This window comes from Solanum pennellii, chromosome 9, assembly GCF_001406875.1.
Source record: "Solanum pennellii chromosome 9, SPENNV200".
Taxonomy (NCBI): Eukaryota; Viridiplantae; Streptophyta; class Magnoliopsida; order Solanales; family Solanaceae; genus Solanum; species Solanum pennellii.
This window is the reverse complement of record NC_028645.1, coordinates 73,619,549-73,646,418: the sequence shown is the minus strand read 5'-3', so window position 1 is coordinate 73,646,418 and position 26,870 is coordinate 73,619,549. Positions and strand designations below refer to the sequence as shown.

At 30.0% G+C, this 26,870-nt stretch overlaps 2 protein-coding genes across 4 annotated transcripts; both read left to right on the top strand.

Moving 5' to 3' along the window:
* The first annotated feature begins 5,571 nt into the window (after nt 1–5,571).
* Nucleotides 5,572–6,878, top strand: LOC107030625 (EID1-like F-box protein 3). Its single transcript, XM_015231890.2, has one exon. The coding sequence runs from the start codon at nt 5,620–5,622 to the stop codon at nt 6,439–6,441; it is 822 nt and encodes a 273-aa protein (XP_015087376.1). The 5' UTR covers nt 5,572–5,619; the 3' UTR covers nt 6,442–6,878.
* Nucleotides 6,879–16,730: 9,852 nt separating this feature from the next.
* LOC107029821 (CSC1-like protein At4g02900) lies at nt 16,731–26,154 on the top strand. Of its 3 annotated transcripts, XM_027919478.1 has the most exons (14): nt 16,731–16,944; nt 17,032–17,084; nt 17,665–17,815; nt 18,094–18,442; nt 18,640–18,789; nt 19,237–19,372; nt 19,457–19,558; nt 19,859–19,978; nt 20,114–20,194; nt 21,206–21,546; nt 22,008–22,253; nt 23,111–23,435; nt 25,109–25,342; nt 25,537–25,743. In XM_027919478.1, the coding sequence occupies exons 4-14, from the start codon at nt 18,129–18,131 to the stop codon at nt 25,741–25,743; spliced, it is 2,256 nt and encodes a 751-aa protein (XP_027775279.1). In that variant the 5' UTR covers nt 16,731–16,944; nt 17,032–17,084; nt 17,665–17,815; nt 18,094–18,128. The 3 variants fall into 3 exon arrangements, with proteins under 3 accessions (XP_027775279.1, XP_027775278.1, XP_015086753.1); XM_027919477.1 differs by having other exon boundaries at nt 16,731–17,084; nt 17,665–17,786; XM_015231267.2 differs by having other exon boundaries at nt 16,732–17,084; nt 25,537–26,154.
* The last annotated feature ends 716 nt before the right edge of the window (nt 26,155–26,870 follow it).

The following is a 26,870-nucleotide window of genomic DNA, read 5'->3' as shown; positions in this document are numbered from 1 at the left end:
TGCAGCAAACGTACCGTCGTCTTCAACTCAACCGCAACTCTAGCCAGTCTTCATTACACCGGATTTCAGGGTGAGCTAATGCTTCTAGCTTGGACTGGATCTTCTTCCTCATGTCTTGATGCCTTGAAGTTCCGGCATGGACTAGCTTTTGTTTATTTTAGCTTCTTAGAATACTCTTAGTTTAGTAATTTGATCATAGATGTTCTTGTGGTGATGACTTCCAGATTTTGGGGAATAATAGATGTTGAATTTTAGAAGTTATTGAATTGGTTTTTTATTAATGAGTTTAAGTCTTCCGCATTACTTTCTGTTGATATTATATTGAAATGTTAGTGTTTAGATTGGTTGGTTCGCTCACATAGGAGGGTAAGTGTGGGTGCCAGTCGTGGCTCGGTTTTGGGTCGTGACAATGATACGAAAAATTGTATTGAATCACATGAAGTAAAGGTGAGCATGAGAAGAAATGAAAATAATAAAAAATAATTTTTCTAGAAAATATTAGAATATAAAATATATATAAATTTCACCTCTAAATAACAAAGTTAAAAAGTATATCTGACTTTTTTTCCTTTTATAACGGCATAAACTTATTCCTAAAGATCTAGCTAAATATAAAAATATTGTATTTTACTTTTTAGGAAAATAAAAAATTCAATTATGATTTTTTTTTTTTTTTTTGAAAAAGGCACACCCAATAAAGGAACTCCCCAATAAAGTGAACCACCAAACATAAACATCTAATATGTTGGTACAAAATCTATGTAGTATTTTATGATTTACAATTGGCAACCTCAACCAATTAATTTATTTCATTATAAATTATAATACTACCAAAAGATTACAACATATCAAATTCATGCAAAGAGGACAAACTTTCAAAATTTATCTATTTTGAAAAATATAATAATAGGAATTAGACTATATGTGTCATTTTAGAGGACATCGCATTTTTGTCCAATCTTAAATTTGTTTTTCCATATGTATTCTCATTGAGTTCTTCCATAGACCAGTGTTCTTAAAGCTGGCTCATATTACTCCTAAAAACTATTTATTTTTATAAATATTTTTTAAAATAATTTTTAAAAAAAGTACTTTTTGAAAAAGAAAATTATAGTTGGCTAATTTATTTGAAAATTAATTTCGATAAGTAAATTATATTTGACTAATCTTTTTTTAAAAATGTGAGATTCAATTTACCAAAAAGGGTTGGTATCAATGTGCTTTTAATATTAATATTATTTTATAGAGAGAAACTGTTTTAAATATTTATCACGAACCATTCGATAAATTAAATTACTATATACGAAAAAATTACTACAAATGAAATAAAGTCCTTTATAATTTTAATCCTACAAAAATATTGTTATAAATTTTATTTCTAATTATGTAAAATTAACATAAAATTATATATATATATATATATATATATAAAACTATTATATGAAAATATAAAATAAAATTATTCAATTAAACTTAAGTACTTAACCAAACTTATGAGATATGCTAATAATTAACAAGGGATACATTGGTAAATATTTATATATGGAAGGGATATCTTAGTCTTCAAAAAACTTCTAGTTTAATTAAGAAGCAGATATTTTTAGCTTCTTCGCAACGGCAGAAAACTGTTTCTACTTTCATTTAAAGCACTTTTAGAAATTTGCCAAACACTTAATTTTTCAAAAAATATTTTTTTTTCTAAAAAAAAGTACTTTTGGTCTCCCAACAACAGCGTCAAAGAGGCTCTTACGCTCCAATGGTTACTTTTCAAATAGGGTAATATAGGATATTTCATTAAAGGAAAATGGCTCGATATATCTCTAACTTTGTGATTTAAAGTTAATTTATCTCTCATTATAAAAGTGATTCACATATACCTTTATTTTTACACAAATAACATAAATATACCCTTTTAAATATAGCGGAAGCAAAAGTTTTAATTAAAGATATATATTTTTTAGATTTTGATTAAAATTTATTTTGAATTATTATTTTAATGATTAAATTTCAATTTCGACTCATATTTTATTGTGAAATTCATCATAGATGTTACAATATAACCACAAAAGAAATATTTTTTTTTCCACTCACACTTTTTTTCCTCGTATTTTTACAATAAAAATGAAAGAAAAATAATAAATAAGATTAGGATTTTTGGATTGACTTAAAAGTGAGTCAAACCTACTTTAAAGTAAGTTTTTGACTTCTAGACTCGTTTGACAAATATAAAAAATAATTTAAATAAAGTCAAAATGACTTAAAATAAGTTAGCAAGTTTTTGACAATGTCTAAATGACTTAAAATAAGTCAAAAATCAAAAGTAGGTCTTTTCCTACATAGATTTTTTGACTTAAAAGTCATTTCAGTTTGATTTAAGAACTAATTTTTTAAAGTCAATTCAAACGGAAGAGCTCGTTTAGATTGACTTAAAAGAAGTAGCTTTTAAGTCAAACTTAAATGACTTTTAAGTTTTAAGTCAAAAATAAAAAGCATGAGGATGCCTACTTTTGATTTTTAACTTATTTTAAGTTACTTTTAACATTGTCAAATACTTCTTAACTTATTTTAGATAGTTTTTTTATTTATTTTAAGTTATTTTTTTATTTGTCAAACACTTGCTGACGTAAAAATAGGTATAACCAACTTTTAAATCAATGCAGACACTTGAAAACTCCAAACAAATAGATCTATAAGAGCAATATTTTAAACCTTAAATTAGGGTTTGAATCGAAGAAGGTAAAAGTTCATGTGTGCGAAAGATCAAATATATCCTAAACTTTGCTAGAAGAATTATATATATAACTACATGAAATAATTTAAAATTTATATTTTGACAGTGATTAGAGGAAAATGGTATGTATGAGCCACTTTTGTAATATAAGGGTTTTATGTGAGCCACTTTTATAACATAAAAGATATATATGAGTCACTTTTATAATGAAAAATATATCAAACTCTAAATCGCAAAACTAAAAGGTATATTAAGTCATTTTCCGTTTCATTAAATACCAACTTTAGTAGTATATAATAGAATGCCTTGTTACTTCTAAACTATTTGCAAAAACAATTTTTCATTTTTTGTTTGTGTTGTCTATCCTACTAATGGGGTGGTTTTTCTTTTTCTTTTTGGTGGGGTGGGGTAGGGTGATTGAAAAATAACATTAAAAGCCTCCAAAAATTATGCAATTTTGCTAATACCATATAGGGTATTCATATGATACTTTCAATATTTCATATCTAAACTCCTCTTGTATAGAATTGAATTAAAGGGTGTATATATTTCATCTGTCATATTCATATCACATATGACATCTTTTAGAATTGAACTCCCCCAGCCTCAACTTGCAATTGACATAACAAATTTTAAAATTAAACTAAAGGGAATTTTTTTCTAAGGGAGTTGCTTAGTGTAAGATAATATTTAGAAGTCAGAACTTAGAACTAACGAGTTACACAACACCATGTATAATCTATTTTGCACGTCTCATCCTTCAATCCTTTGATGAATATAAAATATACAAATATTATATATTTAAAAATATACTATTTAAATTAAAAGAGTTACATTACATTTTATTATTTTTTTGTGTTTTCTAACAATGTTTTGCAGTAAATAAGAAAATCATGAATATAGCAAAAAAGAAAGAACAGAATTTTGTGCCACGTCCATTTCATTTCACAATGCAATAAGTTAAGGATCTATCTTTATCACTTAACATTTCAATATTTAAAGAAGGAATACACTTGTATAAATAGAGGGTTCTATAAATAGAGGGAGCTTTGTGTATTAAAGACATTTTGAGTAGTAATGTATGTGGCATAGTTTTATATTTTGTGTTTTAAAAAAAAAAATCATATTTTTATAATTAAAAATCAAAGTAACTTAATTTTTAATTTTTATTCTTAATGAAATGATTTATGATCAATGCAAATGTTTAATATTTATTTCAGACCAATAAAGTAATAGGTATGTGTTCTTTCTTGGCACTCTCTTAGACTGTCTATCCCTTTATACTTGGTTAATATGACCTTCTTTCCTATGCATTTCTTAGGGCTTTCGGGTACGCCACGTCGCATTTCAGATTATCTAGATGCTTACGCTGGATGGAATGCCCTTAGCAGTTTTGGCTCTTATATCTGTAGTTTCAGCACCACCCATGATCCCTAAACCAAAAGCAAAGATTCCATCACCTTTGTTTGAATAAACGCCGCTTATTTTAGTTTACGAAAATGTTGAATTGGCTTCAATCGAGATTGCCTCGGCTTCTTAGGCACATGAGGAACCGGCCTAACATCTTTTCAATCGAAATCCCAATCAAAGACAATTTCTATCAAGGAATTTAAAAAAAAATCTTACTCTTCTAAACATTATATCAGCTGTCACATAAATTAGGAGAAATAAAATAGCAATATATTTATCTCCTCTTTGGCTTTGTTTTTATTATTTTTAAAAATCTTTTAGTGGGTCTTTTTTTTTTATATACTCCTCAATGGGAAATTTTACGTTATGGCATAAAATGTGCCATAATTTTAGGGCGCATCACATATGTACTGATAATATATACATATGATAGACAAATAGATAAGAGTTAGAGACATAAGATCACTCATAATAATACAATAATATATTACTTGTAATTTGTGTATATATATTAAAATATGTGCAACAATATATATATTAATATTATTTTATTTATAAATATATTAAATAAAAAATAAACGAATAAATAAAAAATCACGAGAGTATTACTTTTAACTCACGAATTTAATTTAATTAAAAGTAAACAACCATCCAAACAAAGTTGGAAAAGTAATACAGACAACCCTTGTTCCATTTTCTGACACGAAATATTTTCCAACAAAATGCATCTTTTTTTTAATTATTATTAAGACATAAATATAATTCTTTGTACCTTTGACGAGACTACGCATGTGACCGTAAATACTCTCTCCGTTTTTTTTTTTGAATTTTGAAATTTAAATAAATTTAATATTTCATAAATTTATTAAACATTTTAAGTTATTAATTATTATTATTTACAGTAATTTTTACATAATTTTATAAATATATTAAAGATTTAACACGTAAAATCTGAATCAAACTTAAACTGGTTGACTATGAAAAATGGAGAAGTGTAATAAACCACAAAAAAGAATACCATAATCAATTCATATTATATACGTGTACGTCTAAGATCACATACACATGTGACCAAATCATTTGAAAACAAGAACAAAAATAATGCTTACATTTCAGCGTTTTACGCACTAATAAAACTTACCCTTCTAATATCCCGCCACGTACTCCCTAAGATATTTTGAGCAACTAAAAATTATAACTTTATTAGGACACGTGTCCATGTATTTTCACTATATTCCAAACGCATACGTTGTCGCTAGATTCTACAACACATCATATCATCCCCTCATGGTTATGTCTACCAATCAAAGAGTTCCACGTACCCGTATTAGAGAAAATATTAATATTGGATGAAATAGTTATCATTTATCTATTACTTGTGTTACACGTGTCCGACCATGTGATTCTAGCGTTTACGATTTATATATACGCACCAAAAATTAAGTTTTCAAAAAGACGGAGAGAATTTGATTAACAAAATGAGTCGGAGTCAGAGTCAAAGACGAAGGTTGAATTTGAATAGAATAGCTGAGTCGTTAGAGGACGATTCAGCTATTCATAATGAGACAATTCTTCGTTTGGTTTTCGATTCTATGAAGTGGGATGTTCGTTCCTTATGCCAAACGGCGTCGGTTAATCGAAATCTACGAGCATTAGCGAAAAGGTTATTGTGGAAGGAGATGTGTATTTATCGCGCACCGCGCATGATAGCGTCGTTAATGGAGGGTGCGCCGAATGGTCGGATCGGAGGGGAATGGGAAGCGATGGCGAAATTGTTGTTTTACTGCTGCGGGTGTAATCCGACCCGACATTTTCGAACGGGTCAATCCTATCCGGGTCATTTCATGAAATCGTCTCGATTTTCGAAGACGTCGGGTCGGAGTTTTTTAATGAGGAGATGTAGAACGGATTTATTGTACGTTAGTGATCCGTGTGAGCACGAAATTAGCGGTAGGAGTGATGATTTAGGGGTTTTCAGAGGGGTATTTGGTGGATTTATGAGATCGAAGACGAGGGCGTGTTTGATTACGAAAGAATTGGAGGTTGAAGAAGGAGTGAGGTGTCCGTTTTGCGGGGGTAGGGTTTGGAGTATGACGGCTGCTCGGCTTATACCAAAGAGCGCAGCGCGGAGGCTGGGTACCATAGAAAACGGGTTGGAGTATTTTGTCTGTGTTAATGGGCATTTACATGGAAGTTGTTGGCTTGTGCATTTATCGTCAGATGAAGACGAAAATGATGACGATGATGATGATGAAGAAGATCTCGAGGATGATAGAAATCAGACTGGCAGTAATGAATAGGTGGGGCCCATGTAATGGCGATCATTGATCGCCATGAATTTCGTCCCGTCCCTGAAGATGAGAGTCAGGGACAGGGAGGAAGAAACAGAGTGATATGGATTTATTTTAACTGATGTTTGGTTTGTTTTGAAAATTTTGAAAAAGAGTTTCTGAAAGTTCTTTTTTTGTAGAAACATTTCTCAACAAACCAAACACCAAGAGAGGAACAGCTGATTGTACCAAAGAGTAAACAATTAGACGGGTGAAACATATTCGGTGTTCACACCAATTCAATACATGCACGTCATGTATAAATTTATAGTTTATTTTTTACTCAATTTTAATTAATTAACATGTGTTTTAATTCACTAAAGCACATGATAATAAATTTTGGTGTAAACATCCATGCGGATAAGTTTTTTTCTGTGATTGAATTAATGGATTTTTGTTTTCTTTTAGTTGTACTCCTAATTCAGTTTTACTTGTTTGCTATCTTATCCAAAAATAATATTTCTCCGTCCCTATTTTTTTTTTGTAGTTATGTCTAATAATTTGTTCATTTTAACAAATTAAGAAAGAATAAATTTTTTAATTTATTATATTTTTAATTAACCATTTTATAAAAAATTAAAAAATTAAAAAATCTTAAATTTTTAATTTATTTATTTTATAATTAATAGAGATAAAATAATAAAATTATTATATTAATAATTATTTTCTTAAAAAATGTGTTAATTAAAAAATATATTAATAACTAGAGACAAAAAGAACAGTAAAATCAATAAATATGGAGAGTACCTTTTAGAGTAATAATAAATGAACTATGTTTATTTGAGTAATAAATGGAGTTAGACCTCTGAATTAGATGTCATATCCCCCCGATTAGTTATTAAAATCGAGATTTTCATCTCACGTGGAATTTGGTGTAAAACTATGTAATTCTGAGATTGCAAATTCCAAAATTGATAAGAGGAAGTTGTTTGAAGAATTACATGATAAATATTTTTTGTTAGAGCTCGATTGAATAAAGAAATAAAATGATGGGAAAATGGCTGAAAGCTTCTAGAAAGAAGTAAAAAATTAGATAAACAACAAAAAGTTAAAATATTTGTCAAATATGAGATAAAATATTATTTTGTGTAGAATATATTATCTCGTGTTATAAAAGATAAAAGTATCAATCCGTCAAGATATTGCATGTTCAAAAGAGCAAAATAACATAAATGACAATTTTGAAATGATTACATAAGCGTATTAGAATAGATATGATTAAAAAAGATCAAAGATATTCAAAATAAGATATGAATGATCCCTTAGGTGAAAGATGAAAAAGACGAAAAAAGAAATTTAAACACGTGAAGAGAAATGCATATATACCTAATGAAAAAGTACAAGATATTAAAAAAGATAAAGTAGATCAAAGAAATGACGTATACAAATTACAATCAATAAAATGGTTTTTAATCTATTTGTTTAAATTCAATTTTCACAACCTAGATAAACTACAATCAATAATAATTGATCTCTGACAATTGTGAGTAATATTTAATTATTTAGTCAATCTTGAGTCTGTTCATTTTCCTTCCAACTAATTTTCGAATAAAATATTTTATAACACATTTCTTTACAACTCAATATATCTTAACCCCCAAAACTCAGTCCTAATTCATCAAATTTTACCACGATTTTAAATTAGATAACAAGTAGGTAGATAACATGTTCCAACAATATTAGTACGATGGAAAGGTAGTTCAAGATTGCGATCTTTATTGATCACCCCACAAAAACACATTAAAAGAGACCTTGTATTTCAAACTAGATTTTTTTTGTTGGGTTGGGGATACATTCGGTGTTAATAAACTCTCCATTAGTTCGATTTCACATTATATAAGATCTGCTCCTTCAATCTTATAGTAATTATTCAGCAATATGAGTTGTGGTGCAGTGATAAAAGTGTTTCACCCTCAATCAAAAGTCTCGGGTTCGAGCCCTGGATATGCAAAAAATTGTATTGAAAACGCTATCCTCGAAAAGGCCCTGCAATATGCGATCCAAATTTAGTCGAACCTCTAATGTGAGTTATGGACTCCAAATGTGAAATAAAAAAAATAATTATCCACTTCTTCCCTTATACAAAGGATATTTACTAATTTTTTTCCTAGAAGGAATTTTTTTGAAACTTTGTTTACTTGTTTATATTTTTTAAAAGAATTAATTATAGGGGTAAAATGAGACAAAATCTAACTAATTCCACTTTGATTTTGTAAATTGACAAATAAGTTAAAGTCGTCTATTTTTAATAATGTTTATAACTAATATGAAGTGGTGAGAGTATTAAATAAGAAAAATGCTCTCTAATGAATTTTTTTCGTATTTAGAATTCAAACATATAACTTCCGTGGAAGATGAAAAGATTTTATACATTTTATCATAACCGTGATTAATTATACTCTCAACTCATAATTTAATACTCTATTTGTTTCATATTAAGTGAATTTTTAGATATTTTCGTATTGATCGAAATATTGGAATTGATCAAAGTACAAGACAAATGTTTGAAAATTTTCCAGATTGCTGAAGTTTTACACTTTTTAGGAAATAAGTAATACTACTTGTAAGAATAACTTGAGAATAAACAAAAAAGGTAATAGTGAAAAATATACTCACTTCGTTTCTTTGTATATGTCATTCTTACTATAAATAGTTGGTCCATAATGTTTGTCATTTCATAAAATCAATGGATAAACTACAATGTTCGTTCTATTTTATCCCAATGAGTTATTAACCTTGAAAATTTAAATTTAATTAACGTAGAAATACTAAATGCATAATTCATTTTCATTTTGATCAAATCAATTAATCAAAATATATAATTTCATATTTATTGACTGAAAAATTAACTTAAAAAAACTTAAATAAGGATAGAAAGATAAACTCACTCAATTTTTTAATACATGTAAAATTAAAAATGACGATATATAAAGAAATAATTTAAATTATATTTTTTTAATAAACGTATATCGCCTTACAAATACAGCTAATATTCTATAATTGGAGTAGATAGGAGAGCTACACACTGCAATTATTTGGCTGAATGGTTTAACGCGTTGGCGCTGAATTAAAAAAACTAAAAGGTTACGCGCATTGAAAATTAAAGTACTTTTTATCATAAAGTTATATGGATAAAGATCCAATCAAGTATATTTAGGTCAAGTAATGTTCAATGGCCTTATAGATTCATATCATGTGTACTTATAGTATTTTATGGTTGAGATTGATTTAAATTATATATTCATCTTAATGATAAAAACAACAAATAAGACTGACGAAAATATGTGGACTTCCCGATTTTTTTACCTGCCAAACCTCATACTTCTTGTATTGGATTTTTTATATTATACTAATTTTAAAGAATCATTTTTAAAAAATCTAAATAAATATATTTTTATAATTATTTGGAAACCTCCAATTAAGTTTTTATTTTTTTAAAAAAAATTGTATTATCATGTTCTTTATTACTCTTATTTAGAACTTAATTATGTTTTTAAGTTGGGAAAAGGGTAAAAAAAAATCTCAACTTTGGTTTATTGTTTTATTTTATCATCGCCGTTAATATGAGGTTAAATTTACCTCTCACGTTATTAATTTCATCAAAATTATCCCTAATTAAATAAAATCCCCGAAACTAACCCCGATTGACCCAATTACCTGAATTTCAAAAAAAAAAAAACCTAATTTCCTATTTTTAATCCAATTATTCGACCCACCAAAATAAGCGGTAGCAATTATCCCAATGCCTCTTACCATTCTCTCTTTGGACTGATACAACCCAGTAGCCTTTAACCATTAACTTCTCCTCTAATTTTCTACACGATTTTGCTTAACAAATAGATTTTTTGAATTTTAAGTTTGTTTATTTTACACATATCTCTTTCTCTCTTCCTGACTCTCTCTTTCATTCAATCCATTGTTCTTCCGATATCTCTCTTTCGTTGGAAAATCTGAAACAAAAATTAAATCTTTACCCAAGTCCAATTCTTCTTACCTCTCAATCTTCCTTTCTCATACAGTTGCAGACCCAATAAGAATCCGGTCAATCATGTCGTAGACCCGAAGTCATTCCATCAACAACAAGGGCAACACTACTCGACCCATCAATTTGATTCTTCTGAGAATCATCATCATAAAAAACGAGCACAATCGGAACCGACATGTTAACAACTGATCCATCTTCAAGACGAATCGAATTAAAATGAAGAGTTTGAAGAAACTCAGATTCTCTCATGAACCCTTTCAATGGGCTAGCTCATCCTTCGCTTAACACATGAACCCATTCAACATCAATCTTCGTAAGCTTTATTTTGGGCAAATTCAAAGCCTCTTTACTCTTCAAATCTCTTTGTGATTCATCAACGAAGGGATCAACAAGCTTGCCACCGTCGGGTTCGATCAACAACCCAGAATGGGTAAAGGCCATTGGGTTGTTTGTTCTTCAACTCATGGTTCTTCACTTAGATTCTTATGAAGTAAAGGAGAATATACGTTCAAAGAGAGAGAATGGATAACAGGGCATTGACTCAATTGATACCAGATTATTTTAGATGGGTCGGATAATGAGGTTGAAAATAAGGAAAATTGGCTAATTGGGTCAATTTTAGGGATTCTGTCTAATGAGGGACAATTTTAGTGAAATTAGTAATGAAAGTGGTAAATTTAACTTTATTTTAACGGCAAGGGTAAAGTCAAACAATAAACCAAAGTTTGAGGGTATTTTTGATCCTTTTCCCTTTTAAGTTTGATCTATTCTAGGAGATTTCTTCAGAATTTGGAGAAAGCACGTGTGAAATTACTCATGAACAAGGTTATCGGGTAAAAAGTGAGAAAGTTTACATATTCCCGTCAATTTTAAATTTTTTTCGTGAAAATATTAGATTGGGTACATATAATTGCTTTAATTGATAGTTTTAAAAAATAAAAAATAAAAAATTTGACTGCTTTGTCGTTTTTATTATTATAATTAATGAGTATATAATTTAAATGGATCTCAACCATAAATTATTATCTAATACGAATATCATGAATTTATAAGGCTATTGAACATTATTTGACCTAATTATACTTGACTGTATCTTTATCCAATTAAGTTTTCAATACAAATAATAGCTTGATATTCCCCCGTTCATAATTTACTTGTTCACTTTTAAATTGACATATTTATTAAAATATAATGACTGACACAATGATTTATCCTTTATTCCTATTAATTATAAAGTAGATGAATTAAAAATTTAAGATTTTTATAAACATTTTTCTAAGTAATAAATTGAAGACATAATAGGTAAAAAAAATTATTTATTAATTCATCAAAATGGTCAACTAATTAGAAACAACTATAAAAGAAAAAGTAAACAAGTAACTAGGGACACGGGGAGTATTGCTTAAAAATAAAGATAAATTTTAGGAATCACCTAGTTTTAAGGGAAAAGGGTCTGATATACCCCTTAACTTTGTCATTTAAAACTGATATACCCTTGTTATGAAACTGATTCATATATACCCCTACTTATAAATAAATGACTCACATACACCATTTTCCTCTAACGGAAATGAAAAAAATTAATCTATTTTTTTATTTTTTTCTAAAAAATATAATCCAATATGAGTAAATTTAATCCTCGTGAAACATATGCTTTTTTGACTTTTTTTTGTTTCAATGACTAATTTAGAATTATTATTTTAATAACCAAATTTATTTATGTTCCACTAATATTCTTGTAAAACTTATTGTAGATGACCAATTTTTTTCTTCGAATACAAAAATCAAATTACAATATAGACAAAAAAAATAGTTTAATTTTTTTTTCTTTAAACTAATGAATGAAAGAAAAAAATCAAATAAGAACAGGAAACTCAAATAATTAAAATAAAAGAAGTCAAAAATAATTTATATATGAAAAAAGTTAAAATATACCTTGAACTTTGATAGAAGAATCGTACATACCCCTATTTTTTTTAATTAAAAGTAAAAACTATAAATTTGTAAAACTAATTTTTTAACTTCGGTTAAATGAAGGGTACGTGTGAGCTCATTTTGTAACGGTTGGGGTATGTGTGAGCTGTTTGTATAACGGTACGGGCATATATGAATCATTTTTATAACGAGGGGTATAAATCATCCCCAACTGACAAAATTGACGGGTATATCAGACACTTTTCCCTAGTTTTAATATGAAATTACAATCTATCCCTCTTTAGTTTGTACTTACATTAATCCATTAAAAAGTAACACAAATCGTAGTTCGAATACATTAAAGAGTATCTCGAATTCATTATAACATAAACCGGATACATAATATGTAGTTCGGATACATTAAAAACTAGCTCGGATACATAATATGTAGCTTGAATACATTAAAAACTAGCTCAGATACATTATAAAATAAATCAGACACATAATATGTAGCTCGGATACATTAAACACCGGCTCAATACATGGGATATGAAGCTCGGATACATTAAAGAAATAAAAATTTATTAAAGAAATATTTTTTTATAGATACTTTTAGAAATAGAAGGGGATATTGAAAATAAGTAGAACATAAGACGTGTATTTCAATAATTTTTCCTAAAAATAATAGGGATAATATATAAATATTTTCTTTAACTTAACTTTAACTGATATTTGTGCCTTTAATTTTCAGTACATGAAATTGAATAAATAAACATATTCCGTATTCAACCTAGTGACGTTCTACAAACAATTTTGTGTTCTATGTGGCGTTTTACGTGTATCATATCATTTAGATTGTGAATGTCTACGTGTTCACAATTTTAAATGTTTACTTGCGTACACCAAAATTAAATGACATAAACATCCATAAAAATTAAATCAAAAGACATATTTATATATCATTTCGTAATAGGTTATAATATGATACGTCACCGCAAAATATTAAAATTCTATAATTTTAAATATGAACTAATTACATGAGGGGATTCTTTTTAAAAAATAATTACTTATTTTGATATATTTTATAATTATTATCATTTATAACAATATATGACAATATTATGTATTTTATTAAAGTGTCTCTCTCGCTCTTTTTTTTTAATTTCCTTCCACTTTTCGCTTTCTTTTTTCTATCTCTCTCGCACTCTTTCTTCCTCTCTTCTCTTTACCCACTTCTTTTATGAGCTCTTTTTTGATCTTTAAAAAAAAGCAACTAAATTGAAAGCAAAATGTGGCAAACAAAAGATCTTATTATCTATAAATTGAATAAAATTTGTATCAATAATGAAATAAATAAATTAATAGTAACAAAACAACCAATAAATTGTAAAATGAATTAAGCTTGTATAAAAAGTATATAAAATAAATATTAAAGTTGAATTAGAAGAGAGAATTAATCATGAAATAAAAAAAAATGACTAATGAAAGACCAAACGTTGATCTATAGAGTGAATTAAACTTGTATCAATAATGAATTAAACAAGTAATTCAATAGTAACAAATCAACCAATAAACTGCAAAATATATTAAATTTGCATTAGAAGTGTATTACACAAACACTAAAATTGAATTAGAAGAGAGAATTAAGCATGAATGAAAAATGTAATTAATGAAAACAAGACAATGATCTATAGAGTGAATTAAACTTATATTAATAATAAATTAAATAAGTAATCTAATTGTGACAAATAACAAACTACAAAATGAATAAAATTTGCATTAAAAGTGATTACACAATATTAAAGTTGAATTAGAAGATAAAATAAAGAATAAATGAAAACATAACTAACGAAAGACATGATAATAATCTATAGACTGAACTAAACTTGTATTACTCTTGAATATAAATTATTGTTTATGATTTTAATACAATTTTAATATAACTTTAATACAATTGTGATATAGTTCAGTAAAATTAACCCTTTTTGACTTTCAATATAATATTTCTCCTAAAATCACTTATAAACATGATCTTAAAATTGAGATATAATCTCCAAACGACATTTTCAATTATTTTTGAGAACAATCTATCAAAACTAATCACAAATTCGTAAAATTTAAATAATAAATTTAAATCTTGAAGCTTTATAATAACCATCATTGGTGAGTTCTTGCTGCTTTAATTTTATAGATTTGAAATTTCTGCTTGAAAACATAATTTTGTGCAAATTTTTGATCTTTAATTTCTGTTACTTTTCTCGTCATATTTTTAGATAAAAATGAAAAATATGGACAAAAACTGATTTGAAAATAGTTATATGAATGAAATTTTAAAGAAGAAAAAGAACAAAAAGGAGAAAGATAAAGGGATAGAAAAAAGACGAAAAAAAGAAGAATAAACAAAAAAAGAGAAGTAAGCGAAAAAAATACAGAGAAAGAGGCAAGCACCTTACAATCTATTTAATTTCAAAAAATTATTATAATTAATTAGAAAAATTATATTAACATAAATGATAAATTTTTTTTTGATGTAGCATGTTTATATGATTTTCCTCTAAATATTTTATAAAATTCATGTATAGAAAAATTTAGTGAAATTATTTTTAAATAAATAAAAAAACCTCATCATTCTTTTAAATATAAATAAAAAAGGATGATTCCCTATCTTGGGCGGTGGTTGTTGGCTCCTGTCGTTTGTTTGTCCGAGGTTATTCTTGTCTAGAGCATTTCTTGTCCGAGGTTACCGTTTAATTTATCTGATATTTTTAATTTTTTTGAGAGTTAAATAATTTAGCAAAAATTATATATTTATAAATTATTTAAAAATATTATAGATCACAATAATTAATAATTTAAAATGATTAAAGAATCTATAAAAAATTTACAATAAAAAATAAACTTATTTAAGTTACAAAATTAAAAATGTCAAATAAAATGAAACAAAAAAATTACCCATATTATAACAAAAATTAAGTTTGAAATAATATAACTAAAAAGAATAGAAAAGAAGAGAAAATGCATTGAACAAGTAGATAATTTTTCTATTCAAGTGTATCTTATAATGATAGATTGAAAAATCACTATATGAAAATTGAAATGTCCAAATTACATATATAGTTATATAAAACAATTCATATCACCTCAAATATATATATTTCATGAATAAATTAAATAAACAATTTACTAATTCAATCACTATTTATGATCATAATTTTATGTTAAATTTATTTATTATGCGTGTGAGCTAAAACAAACCTCCACACTAAATTAAATTACAATGTCTATAATTTGATCTTCTTATCAATGATTGGCAAGAAGGTAAAAACTAATTTTCAACTTTCTATAATGCCTTCCACTTTAGGTATATTTGTATAACATATTTACTGAGATAATAAAATAATAAAATGTCATTCAATTTATGCATGACATAAATCTATTCACATTAAGTTTTATTTTGGTTTAATCTATTTTATTAATCGCAAAAATAAAAGAAAATAATTAAAAATATGAGAGTGACATTTAAATTTAGAATTTTAAATAGAGTAAATTTTAGGAATGTCAAAGATAAAAATCATATTAATATTTTATAGCTATAATTTTGCTATTTGCGCGCCTCATAACTAAATTATGTTTGCTACAGAACATCTAATTTGAAATTGTGGCAATTGGCATATATCGGGCGCTAATTCGTCTGTGTCTATGAAAATTGTGTTTGTATATAATGAATCTGTGTTAGGCTAGAGTGACGAGCGATAATAGAAGAGAGAGGAGAGAGTTAAATTGCATATGTATATCGATTACATAATTGTTTATATGTAACTACGGTATGTATGTGTATCAATGATTGTATTTGTATATATGCATAAAAAAATAAATTCATATACAATTGAATCGTGTTAAAATATTTGTATTTGTATATCAAATCTCTCTCCCCTATATGAACACAAATTATACATTGTATTTTATATAATTTGTAGTGTATAAGTGAGAGAGAAAGAAAAGAACTGGACAAATTTTTTTTTTGTATTTGTATAATTATAAGTGTATAACCTGGAGAGATATGCATTTGTATTTATATATACAGTCTCTCTCGCTTTATACAAACATAAACATAAATTATACATCTATATTTGTATAAAGTGAGAGAAGCAAAGAAGAGATGATTGACAAGAAATTTATTGCGAAATGAAAAGGCAGCTATTTAATAGATTCCGACCCAACAAAAATCATAACAAATTAGTTCAAAAATAAAAATAACAGAAGTGAAAAAACCACGACAAAACTCGAAAAGGAAATAAAAGAGAGGGGGGCATTTGTGGAATTGGTTAATGAGGAGGTGAGGTGTGTTTTAATAAGAGCATATAACGTTTATTCGGTAAAAGTGTCTGATGACAGCAAGTTTTGCCCCTGCCAAAGGAAGGCCGGTCCCCGTCGCTGCTTTTTTTTTTCCCGTTCACTCTCAGGCCCGGCCATTTTTTCTGTCATTAATCTTCCTCACAGAAACCCTAATTAATTCTCTCACAAACCAAACTGAAATCTTTTTTTTTTCATATTCGCATAGAAAAAAGAGAGAGGTGGCTGTTTTGTTGTTGTTGTTGTTATCATTCACATTCACCTCATTGTTATAAAAAATCTAAACTTTTGTTTTGTTTGGACAAAAGGGGTGTAGAAAAATTGTGAGAGGACGGAAAGCAAGAATCTTGGGTCGTTTTTGGTTAGTTTTTTTTTTGTTTATTAATCTTCTTAAATTTGTAATCATATGTCAAAAAGTTTTGATTTTTCGTGTGTTTTCTTGATTATGAGAGACTTTTTTCGAACCTCATGATATTGGAATAAGCAAATTTTGAATTCATAGAAGAGAAGAAAATAATTAAAAGTTGATGGGCCTCTGTTCTTGATTCTAATTTGTTTTCTACATGATTTATGTACAAGCTGTTTCATGTTCTCATTGTTTTATTCTTTGCAACTCTGGGCTTAAACAGAGTATTTTATTTTTGATGACCCTGGTGTCGAATCAACTTGCACGTAGCTCGACTAATTCCAGGGGTATCTGACTTGGGAGGGGAAGAAATCACCCCAAGAAGTTTATTTTATGATTCTCTTCTTTTTGTTATGAGGGGTTTTACCAAAAACAGGGAAATGTCTATCTGCATGTCTCTGACAGCATAGCAATGCCATAGCATACTGTTTCTGGATAAGTTTTGTTGTAACTTTGATGTTTCTTCAATTACTTAGTGGTGAAGCATATGTATACTTCGGTACTTATTTTGTAGATATTGTCATTGAATTTGTAGGTTAGCACAAAAGTACAGTCTGTTAGAGTAAAAGTGCACCATCATTGTGGCTGGCAAAGGTGCCTTGATAATAAAGCGAAAGGTGCTGACTGCCAGAGGAGAACCAGAATTTGGATTTTCAGGTTCAACATTTAAGCTCTTACTCTTGAAAGTGAGTTCAATTTTTTTTAGTATTTCCTGTAATTGTACTGATTTGCACATATATTTATGCTGTGCATTGTAATTACTGGTTCAGTCTGGGAACAAGGCTGCACCCCCTTCTGCTGACTGCTGATTGCACTGATGACATATTGTTAAACTAAGTTATGAGTAATTTGGTCTAATTATGAGAAATACCATAACAGGAGAAGTTGTCAAGTCTTATACTTAAACCTATCTTCCCCGGTCAATATCATCATACATGTTCTCACTACATACCTTTTCTTGCAGAAAGATCAGGTTACAAGTAACATTTGGAGGGAAACATGGCTAGCAGTAAAGATATTATTCTCTCAGCTGTGCTCAATCTTCTATCTGCATTTGCATTTCTTGTGGCATTTGCTATTCTACGACTCCAACCAATGAACGACAGAGTGTACTTTTCAAAATGGTATCTGAAGGGTATACGAGCAAGTCCGAGAACTTCTGGAACATTTGTGAAAAAATTTGTCAACTTGGACTGCAGAACATACCTAAGGTTCTTGAATTGGATGCCTGCAGCTCTAAGAATGCCAGAACCAGAGCTTATTGATCATGCTGGTCTTGATTCTGCCGTGTATATACGGATATACCTTCTTGGGTAAGTTCACAACATTTACAATATTTCTTGTCCATTTCACTTTAAAGGCTATAGTTTTTAATGATAACGGAAGGCTTTCGGTTATGCTTCCTTCATTGTCACTAGGAACTTTTAGGGGATAAGTGGGCAGAAAAAAATGATTTAAGTTATTGTTGTCTTTTTATGTATCAGTGCTAATTCCAGTATTATCAATGCAGCTTGAAAATCTTTGTTCCTCTCGCGCTACTTTCTTTTGCGGTTTTAGTGCCTGTCAATTGGTCTGGGAAATCATTAGAGAAAACTGAGGGTCTAACATTCAGCGCTATTGATAAACTTTCGATATCCAATGTGCCGGATGCGTCAAAGAGGTGAGGATTGACTTTTTCCCTTTCTGTATTAGTTTCTCGTGTTGACGTTGTTGTAAAAAAAGCTACTTGCTTCTATTCAACCATTTTATAAAATAGAGTTTCTTGTGTAAAATGTTCATCATAAATATTAAATTGGTAAAGTAACTGCACGTCACAAACCATAATTATATTTTTAATAAAATTCTATAATCAAGGTTTCAAAAAGATATTCACACATATCTGCATGTTTGCGAAAAATGTTAATGGAATATATATTCATCTCAGGTTTTATGGCACCACATTGATGAATTTTCTTGTTTCATCACTTCTGTTGCATAGTGAAATAGTAATGTATAAAATAGCACCTCGTTTGGTACTCTTTTCAGGCTTAGCTCCTGCAGTTTCATTTGTTTAGTGGTTTATATAAGGATGATACTTGCTAACTTAAGTCTTCTAAAAAAATTTCAGGTTTTGGGCACACCTGGTAGTGGCTTACGTAGTCACATTTTGGACCTGCTATATACTGTACAAAGAATATCATATAATAACAACCATGAGGCTTCAGTTTCTGGCCTCTGAAAATCGTCGGCCTGATCAGTTCACTGTAGGTGCATGACATAATTCATTGAAATGTTAGAGTGTTTGGTGTAAACTGTTTGGTTAGTTTACCAGTGCTGTGCTCTTATAGGTCCTTGTGAGAAATGTCCCTCCAGATCCAGATGAATCAGTGAGCGAGCATGTCGAACATTTCTTTTGTGTGAATCATCCAGATCATTATCTAACACACCAGGTCTCTATCCATTTGAATATCAAGAATGATGTATTTCAGAATTCAGACAATGACAGGGAAATATACAGATATTGTTTAATATCATGTCTCCTTCCCTTCTTAGATGACATAGTTATGTTATGTCCTATCTAGCCTAGTTATGCTGAGATGTATAGGGATTTATCCATTTCTCATTCTTACATGTCCTGGCATTTTTCGGTTACTGCAATTGATCAACCTTATACTTATTCAACTTGTAGGTTGTTTACAATGCAAATTAGTTACTGAGATTAATCAACCTTGTACTTATTCAACTTGTAGGTTGTTTACAATGCAAATAATTTAGCTAAGTTGGTGGAAAAGAAGAAGAGCTACAAAAATTGGCTCACATACTACCAAACTAAGTATGAGAGGAACCCTAAGATTAAGCCAAAAACGAAGGTACTTTCTTTTTCTTCTTTACCTTATTACCTTTCTAAACCCCAAAGCATAGTTTATTTTCATTTCCTGTTTGTTTTCTTGTTAAGTTTAGTGAGTCAATCATACATAGCGAATCTCATGTTCAGTCATGTATAGACAGGAGTTTGGGGCCTTTGGGGAAAAACTGTGGATGCCATCGACTATTATACCACAGAAATTGAGAAGTTGAGTAAAGAAGTAAGTGTCTCTGACTGTTGTATCTTATTTCTCTTTATTCTTTATGAATTCATCTGAATAAATACTTTTTTTGCTTGAAGTATTTCTTTTCTTCCATTTACATGCACCACTGTTTTAAAGTTCTTCATGGGTTGGGTTATACTTCCAATCGATTCGTTCTATGCTACTGCCGTAACTAATTCATAGTTACAAATCATGTTCTTTCTTTCCCATCAAATGAGCTGCATGTTGGAAACCCCAAACTGATTTTGTACACTGGAGGTTTGTTAAGAAAAAGCAATAAGCATTGTAGTTATGGCATACATGATCAAATCTGGAAAGATAAATGAGTCATTGAGGACTATTTAACAGGTACATATACACCTTCAGCAGGGCCAAAGATTTAATTGGAGTACATGCTCATACATAAAAATGTGACCTTTCAGATTTTTCCATATTTTACGCACCATCTTGAAAAAAAACATGTTTCAACTAGCTCTTTTGAACTTAGAGCAAAGAAGGTGATTTCTCCTGACAGACCTTGCATGAATTGGGCCAAATGTTTATTCTCGCTAATATTTGTTGTTAGCTAGCACGCGAGAAAATATTCTCAGCTTCTTTTGACGTCTCTTGTAAATATGATGATTCTTGGATTTAAAGTTGAGAAAAACATAACATAACATGTGGTAGTATTGGTAATTTTATTTGCTGCGTCTAATTTTGTATGTTAGCTTGTACAAGGTGATTGTAGACCAATTTACGTTGAAATAAGACATAGGTTCTCGTCTTTACTTTACCAGTAAGTAAACTTTCTCTAAAAACTTGCTAAGCTTGTCAAAGATTGGTTTTAATTTAATACACATTGTATCATGAATATCTTTGCAAAATAAGATGATTTGCCAATATCAAGAGAATTAAGGGCAACCAATTAGCAACAATTGGTAATTTTGCTAATGGAAAAGGCTTGAAGTTTAGCAATTAATATTTGGATTTCCTGTTGCATTATGGTAATAGACTATCCCTTTGATGTAGGAAACTATAGAAAGAGAAAAGGTAATGAGTGATCCCAAAGCAATAGTTCCTGCAGCATTCGTTTCATTCAAATCTCGTTGGGGAGCAGCTGTCTGTGCTCAAACACAACAATCAAGTAACCCAACCATTTGGTTGACACAATGGGCTCCTGAACCACGTGACGTCTATTGGAATAATCTTTCAATACCATTTGTTGAACTCAATATCCGCAAACTGCTAATGACTGTTGCTTTCTTCTTCCTTACATTCTTTTTTATGATCCCTATTGCATTTGTTCAATCTTTGGCAAGCATTGATGGTATAGAGAATAAACTTCCCGTCTTAAGGCCATTGATACAAATGTAAGTGCTTGTCTTACTTAATGATTTTTTCACTCACTAAAAAAAGTGATCTTATGCTGTTAAGTTAGTAAAATGTGGTGCTAGTGTTTATACATAAAAGAGAAAAAATGAAACAAAGCAATTTTTGAAATGCCGTTGTGTTGATGGATGATTATACCATAAGAATATTTGTACCCTTTCCATATAAGCGTTCAGGTTACCAGATGCTCTGAACTAGAGGTCTATGTATATACTTTTATACTCTTTTCAGTAGTCTCCCATTCTCTCTTTTGTCCTTTCAAAATCTTTTCCTGGGGAAGGTAAGCAGTTTAGCTGACTTATCTAGAAAGACAAAGACACCACGAAATTAGCACCAGACTTCTATATTTGCACTTGAGGACGTCTTTAGATATATTAGTTGAGGATATTATGTATTTAAGAAATCAATAATTGGTTCTTACTTCTGGACATTTCTGTTACAGGGAAGTTGTCAAATCCTTTATCCAAGGTGTTCTTCCTGGGATTATATTGAAGATCTTTCTAATTCTTCTTCCTATGATTCTAATGGCCATGTCAAAAATAGAAGGCTATACATCACTATCATCTTTGGACAGAAGATCAGCGACTAAATATCATTTTTTTATCCTTGTCAACGTGTTCTTGGGAAGTATCATCACTGGAGCAGCCTTTGAGCAGCTTCAGAGATTCGTGGATGAGCCTCCATCGGAGTGAGTTTCTACTGCTCGTTTAAATGGAAGCCATGAAATGTTGACGGATCTTACCTTTGGACTGCTAGAAAGAAACCAAAAAATTAAATGAAGTGGGAATATCAGGAATAGTAGGATGTAATAGGAGCTTGCCTTGGAATGTAGTGAGGGAGCCTTGATCTAGTCTTTAGATTCAACCAAAGGTCGTATAATTTATCTTATCCACAACAAAGATTTGAAGGATTAGGTTTTCAACTTCACCATTCCTGAAAATTAAAACAAGAAAAGAGGAAAGAAGATTATATTCACATTATCCAGTGATAAACATGTCACACCTCCTATGATTATTTATTTCTTGGTTCAGAGATGGAGCTATCTGAAAAAGTAACCTTTTCGCATTAGGATATTACTGTTATCTAGAATTGCTTCTGTCGATTGTTCCATATTGGCATATACTACACTAATTTTGATAGCCGATCCTTGCTTGTGACCGATCTATTATAGGGGGCATTAAAACATAGATGGGGTTATTTTGATGTTATAGTTGTACTTTTTGAATAATATTTCCCCTCAAAGTGCAGTTATCATTATATGATGTTCAGCGAACGCTGCAACTGCAGATGCATTACATTGACCGATCTATTATTGGGCTACATTATGTGTGTTGAGGTATATGAGGCATCAAGAGTTTGGATTATTTAAGTGACTTTAGATATTGAAAGGAGTCTGAACTTGTTTATAGGAAATTCCTTATTACATACTTCTCTGTGTTTGATATGAAAGGATATCTTCATTTAAAGGTTATATATTCTATGAGCATTTCTTCTTCTGTCTTGATCATATGCACCAGTTTGTTTAACCTTTTCCATTATGTTCAGAATTCCAAAAACAGTTGGTGTAGCTATGCCGTTGAAGGCTACTTTCTTCATTACCTACATAATGGTTGATGGTTGGGCGGGAATTGCTGCAGAGATTCTTAGATTGGTTCCTTTCATTATGTTTCATCTTAAGAATACTTTTCTGGTAAAGACAGATCAGGATAGACAGCAGGCTACAGATCCCGGTTCGTTGAATTTCTCTGTATCAGAACCTCGCATACAACTGTACTTCCTACTAGGCCTTGTGTACTCGGTGGTCACACCTATACTCCTGCCTTTCATCATTGTCTTCTTCGCGTTCTCTTATATGGTTTTTCGCCATCAGGTATGTTCACTGTTCCTTTTGCAACAGATATTAGATAGAAGATACCTACGAGATGTGTGATAAATGCGTAATAGCAATGAGCCTAAAAAAATCTAGTGTTCTCTAAAAATTACATTTCGATTTGTGGATCGCCAATGACGAAAATATAGAATGTGTAGTTTGTATTTTCAGTGTGCAACAAGCCAACAACATTCATTCTGAACAATTGACCCTGCTCTTGATTATTATTTTTTTTAAACACTTCGTTCCTGCTTCATATTTGTGGTAAAAAAAAAACACTTTATTCAGCTAAAGAGATGACACCCCTTTACTTATTTATGTCAATAACACATTATTTGATTAAACAAACCCAGTTAACTGCTGCTGGAACTATTTTACTGAAATTAGCAGATTTATCTAAAAAAAAACTGAACAAATAGCAGATGTAAGAAGTGTGAAGAATCCAACTTCTACTCATCCCACCGCTTTGGGACTCAACACCTTGCCTCATGACCAAGGCCGGACACTTGGAGTGTGGATAATTTAAAACGGGTCCCAACATCAGTAAATAATAAGTCGTGATGGACCTGGCTCTGATATTATGTCAAAGAATCCAAACTCTCCTCATCCACACAATTCAATGCTCCCTCCGTCCCATTTCATGTGGCACTTTTTGGATTTCGAGATTCAAACAAGTCTAACTTTGACCGGGAATTTTTCATAGATCTTTTAAACATTTTGAATTATCAAATGTTGTGACTTATAGTGCTTTTTATGTAGTTTACAAATATATAAATTTCACTTAAAAGAAGTTGAAAATTTCATGCGCAAATTCCCGGTCAAACTTAAACTGTTTGACTCTCGAAAAACGAAAAGTGCCAACATAAATTGGGTCAGAGGGAGTAATATTTATCTCCTATTTTCTCACATGGATCATGGGCCGAATTCAGCCCCAAAACCTAGTACATGAAGGGAGGATAACCAAAGACTATATGAGGAGACCAAGGACCTCTTATCCCACAGATGTGTAACTTTAACGCCCCCGCACGCCCAAGACTGGATATTTGGATCATGGACAATATAAGAACAGGAGGCCAACATCGTAAACAATGAATTGGGATGAGCTTGACTAGAAATGGATCTTGGGCCTAACTCAACTCCAAAAGCTAACTCATGAGGAGGGGAGGTTTGCCTAAGACCATATAAGGAGACCAAAGACCTCTGATCCCACTGATGTGGGACTTTAACAAGTACCTACTAAAACAATAGCAGGTCTTCAGAGAGAGAAATGAAAGGATTACTATAACGCAAAAAAGAAGAAGAAAAAACCAATTACTATTATACATTTAGGCACAAGAATAAGCAGTACTTCATCACCATATACAAATATATGGTACTTTAATTGCTACTCAGCTCTGCAAGTCACCTCTTAGAAGTTAGATGATGTTTTTTCCGCACTTATTATGTGCTACTTTACCTTGCTTTCTCTTCAGGACAGCTTGAAATTATCAGCTCTTTTATCCATTGTATGCAACTTGAAATTATCAGCTCTTTTATCCATTTCATGCAACTTGAACTATTTTAGATGGTGCAATTTAGTAGGGGTCTTGAACTTCAACATTTAATATTTGCTGTTTCTGCTCCCTAGATATCCATCAAATGGTCAGATACTGAAAATTTGCTCTTCCCTCTAGATCATTAATGTGTACGATCAGAAGTATGAGAGCGGCGCAGCATTTTGGCCAGATGTGCATCGTCGTATACTTACAGGTTTGGTGATATCCCAGCTTCTATTGCTGGGTTTGTTGAGCACCAAAAATATTTCCAAATCAACACCTGTAATGATTGCACTTCCAGTTTTGACAATCTGGTTCCATATATTTTGCAAGGGCCGATATGAGTCGGCATTTGTAAAATTCCCCTTGCAGGTTAGTAAATAGGAAGAACGAAAAGTTCATATATTCTAGAAATTTGTTCGTTTATTATACTGCCACCGTGCTGGTTCAAGTGCTAATAGGAAAGAATTCAATCTTTACACATACTTTTTACATTTTCCTCTATCTAGAAATGCTATTGACCATGTTTGTCAACTTAGGCTAAGATTGTTGAGTGTCTGGTGCAGGATGCAATGGTGAAGGATACACTAGAACGGGCGACAGAACCAACTCTTAATCTTAAAGCATATCTCAAGAATGCTTATGTCCACCCAGTTTTTAAAGGTGTGGAGTTAGACAGACCGTCAGCAGTTGACGATGAGGAGAATAATCCACTTGTTCCTACCAAGAGATCACGCAGGAATAGTAAGTCTCATTCTGAAGAAGGCGTCTGAGACCCGGGCTATAGAGTCAGTTTTGTCACCCAAAGGCAGATAGAAAGTACTTAAAATGAAGTGGTTTCTATTCTTTATTCTGTTCTCCCCACTATAGCTTGTGCTGAGATTTCTGCAGTAGAACATGAAACAATCAGAATGTACTGAATGCAGAACTTAAACGCGCGATGATGATGATATCTCAGCTTCAGGCGCGTGTAAATGCTCGCAATATATAGGAGAAAGAAAGATTTTCTTTAACTTGTTCATACCATCTGATGTTTATGTGCAGAATCCGAAGGCTAAAATGGAAGTGTAAAACTATAATGGTACTTCAATGTCTAAGCAATCAAAGTACAAAGTGACCAAAAGAAAGGTCCCTATAATAAGCTCCACAAACATATTAAATTGCGAAAACAAGGTTTGTGTACATCTATCGGACTACATTGGTTATGTTGTTGTAAGCATATTAGCTTTATGTCTTGCGAATCTTAATTTACAACTCAATAATAGTGACTCTGAACATATATGACACATAAATTGAGTGAATTTATTGTTGTAAAAACAAAGTAAAATAACCTCATTCCATATTTTTTTTATTTTTCTTAATTTTTTAAAAAACTTTATTTCATAATTTTTAAATGTGAGTAACCACTTAAAAGAATTTAATCAAATGGAGAAGATCCAAAAATATAGTAGGAGGACGTTACACTTTTATCTATTTACCCTTGTTTTGATATTTTAAAGTAATGTTTTTTAAAAATTATTTTTATATATATTTTAACAAGGGAAAAGGGTCTGATATACCCTCAACTTTGTTATTTGCAGCTGATATACCCCTTGTTATGAAAGTGACTCATATATACCCCTACTTATAAACAAATGACTCACATATACTCTTTTCCTCTAACGGAAATGAAAAAAAAGATAATTTTAAGCTAACTTTTTATTTATTTTTTTCTATAAAAATATAATCCCATATGAATAAATTTAATCCTCGTCAAACATATTTTTTTGACTTTTTTTTTGTTTCAGTGGCTAATTTAGAATTATTATATTGATAATCAAATTTATTTATGTTTCACTAATATTCTTGTAAAACTTATTGTAGATGACCAAATTTTTTTCTTCGAATACAAAAATCAAAT

Coding starts and splice junctions, on each gene's coding strand:
- LOC107030625 (XM_015231890.2), top strand. CDS start 5,620: ATGAGTCGGAGTCAGAGTCAAAGACGAAGGTTGAATTTGAATAGAATA.
- LOC107029821 (XM_015231267.2), top strand. CDS start 18,129: ATGGCTAGCAGTAAAGATATTATTCTCTCAGCTGTGCTCAATCTTCTA. Junction 19,373..19,456: donor GTCGGCCTGATCAGTTCACT/GTAGGTGCATGA, acceptor GTGCTCTTATAG/GTCCTTGTGAGAAATGTCCC. Junction 20,195..21,205: donor TTGAGAAGTTGAGTAAAGAA/GTAAGTGTCTCT, acceptor CCTTTGATGTAG/GAAACTATAGAAAGAGAAAA.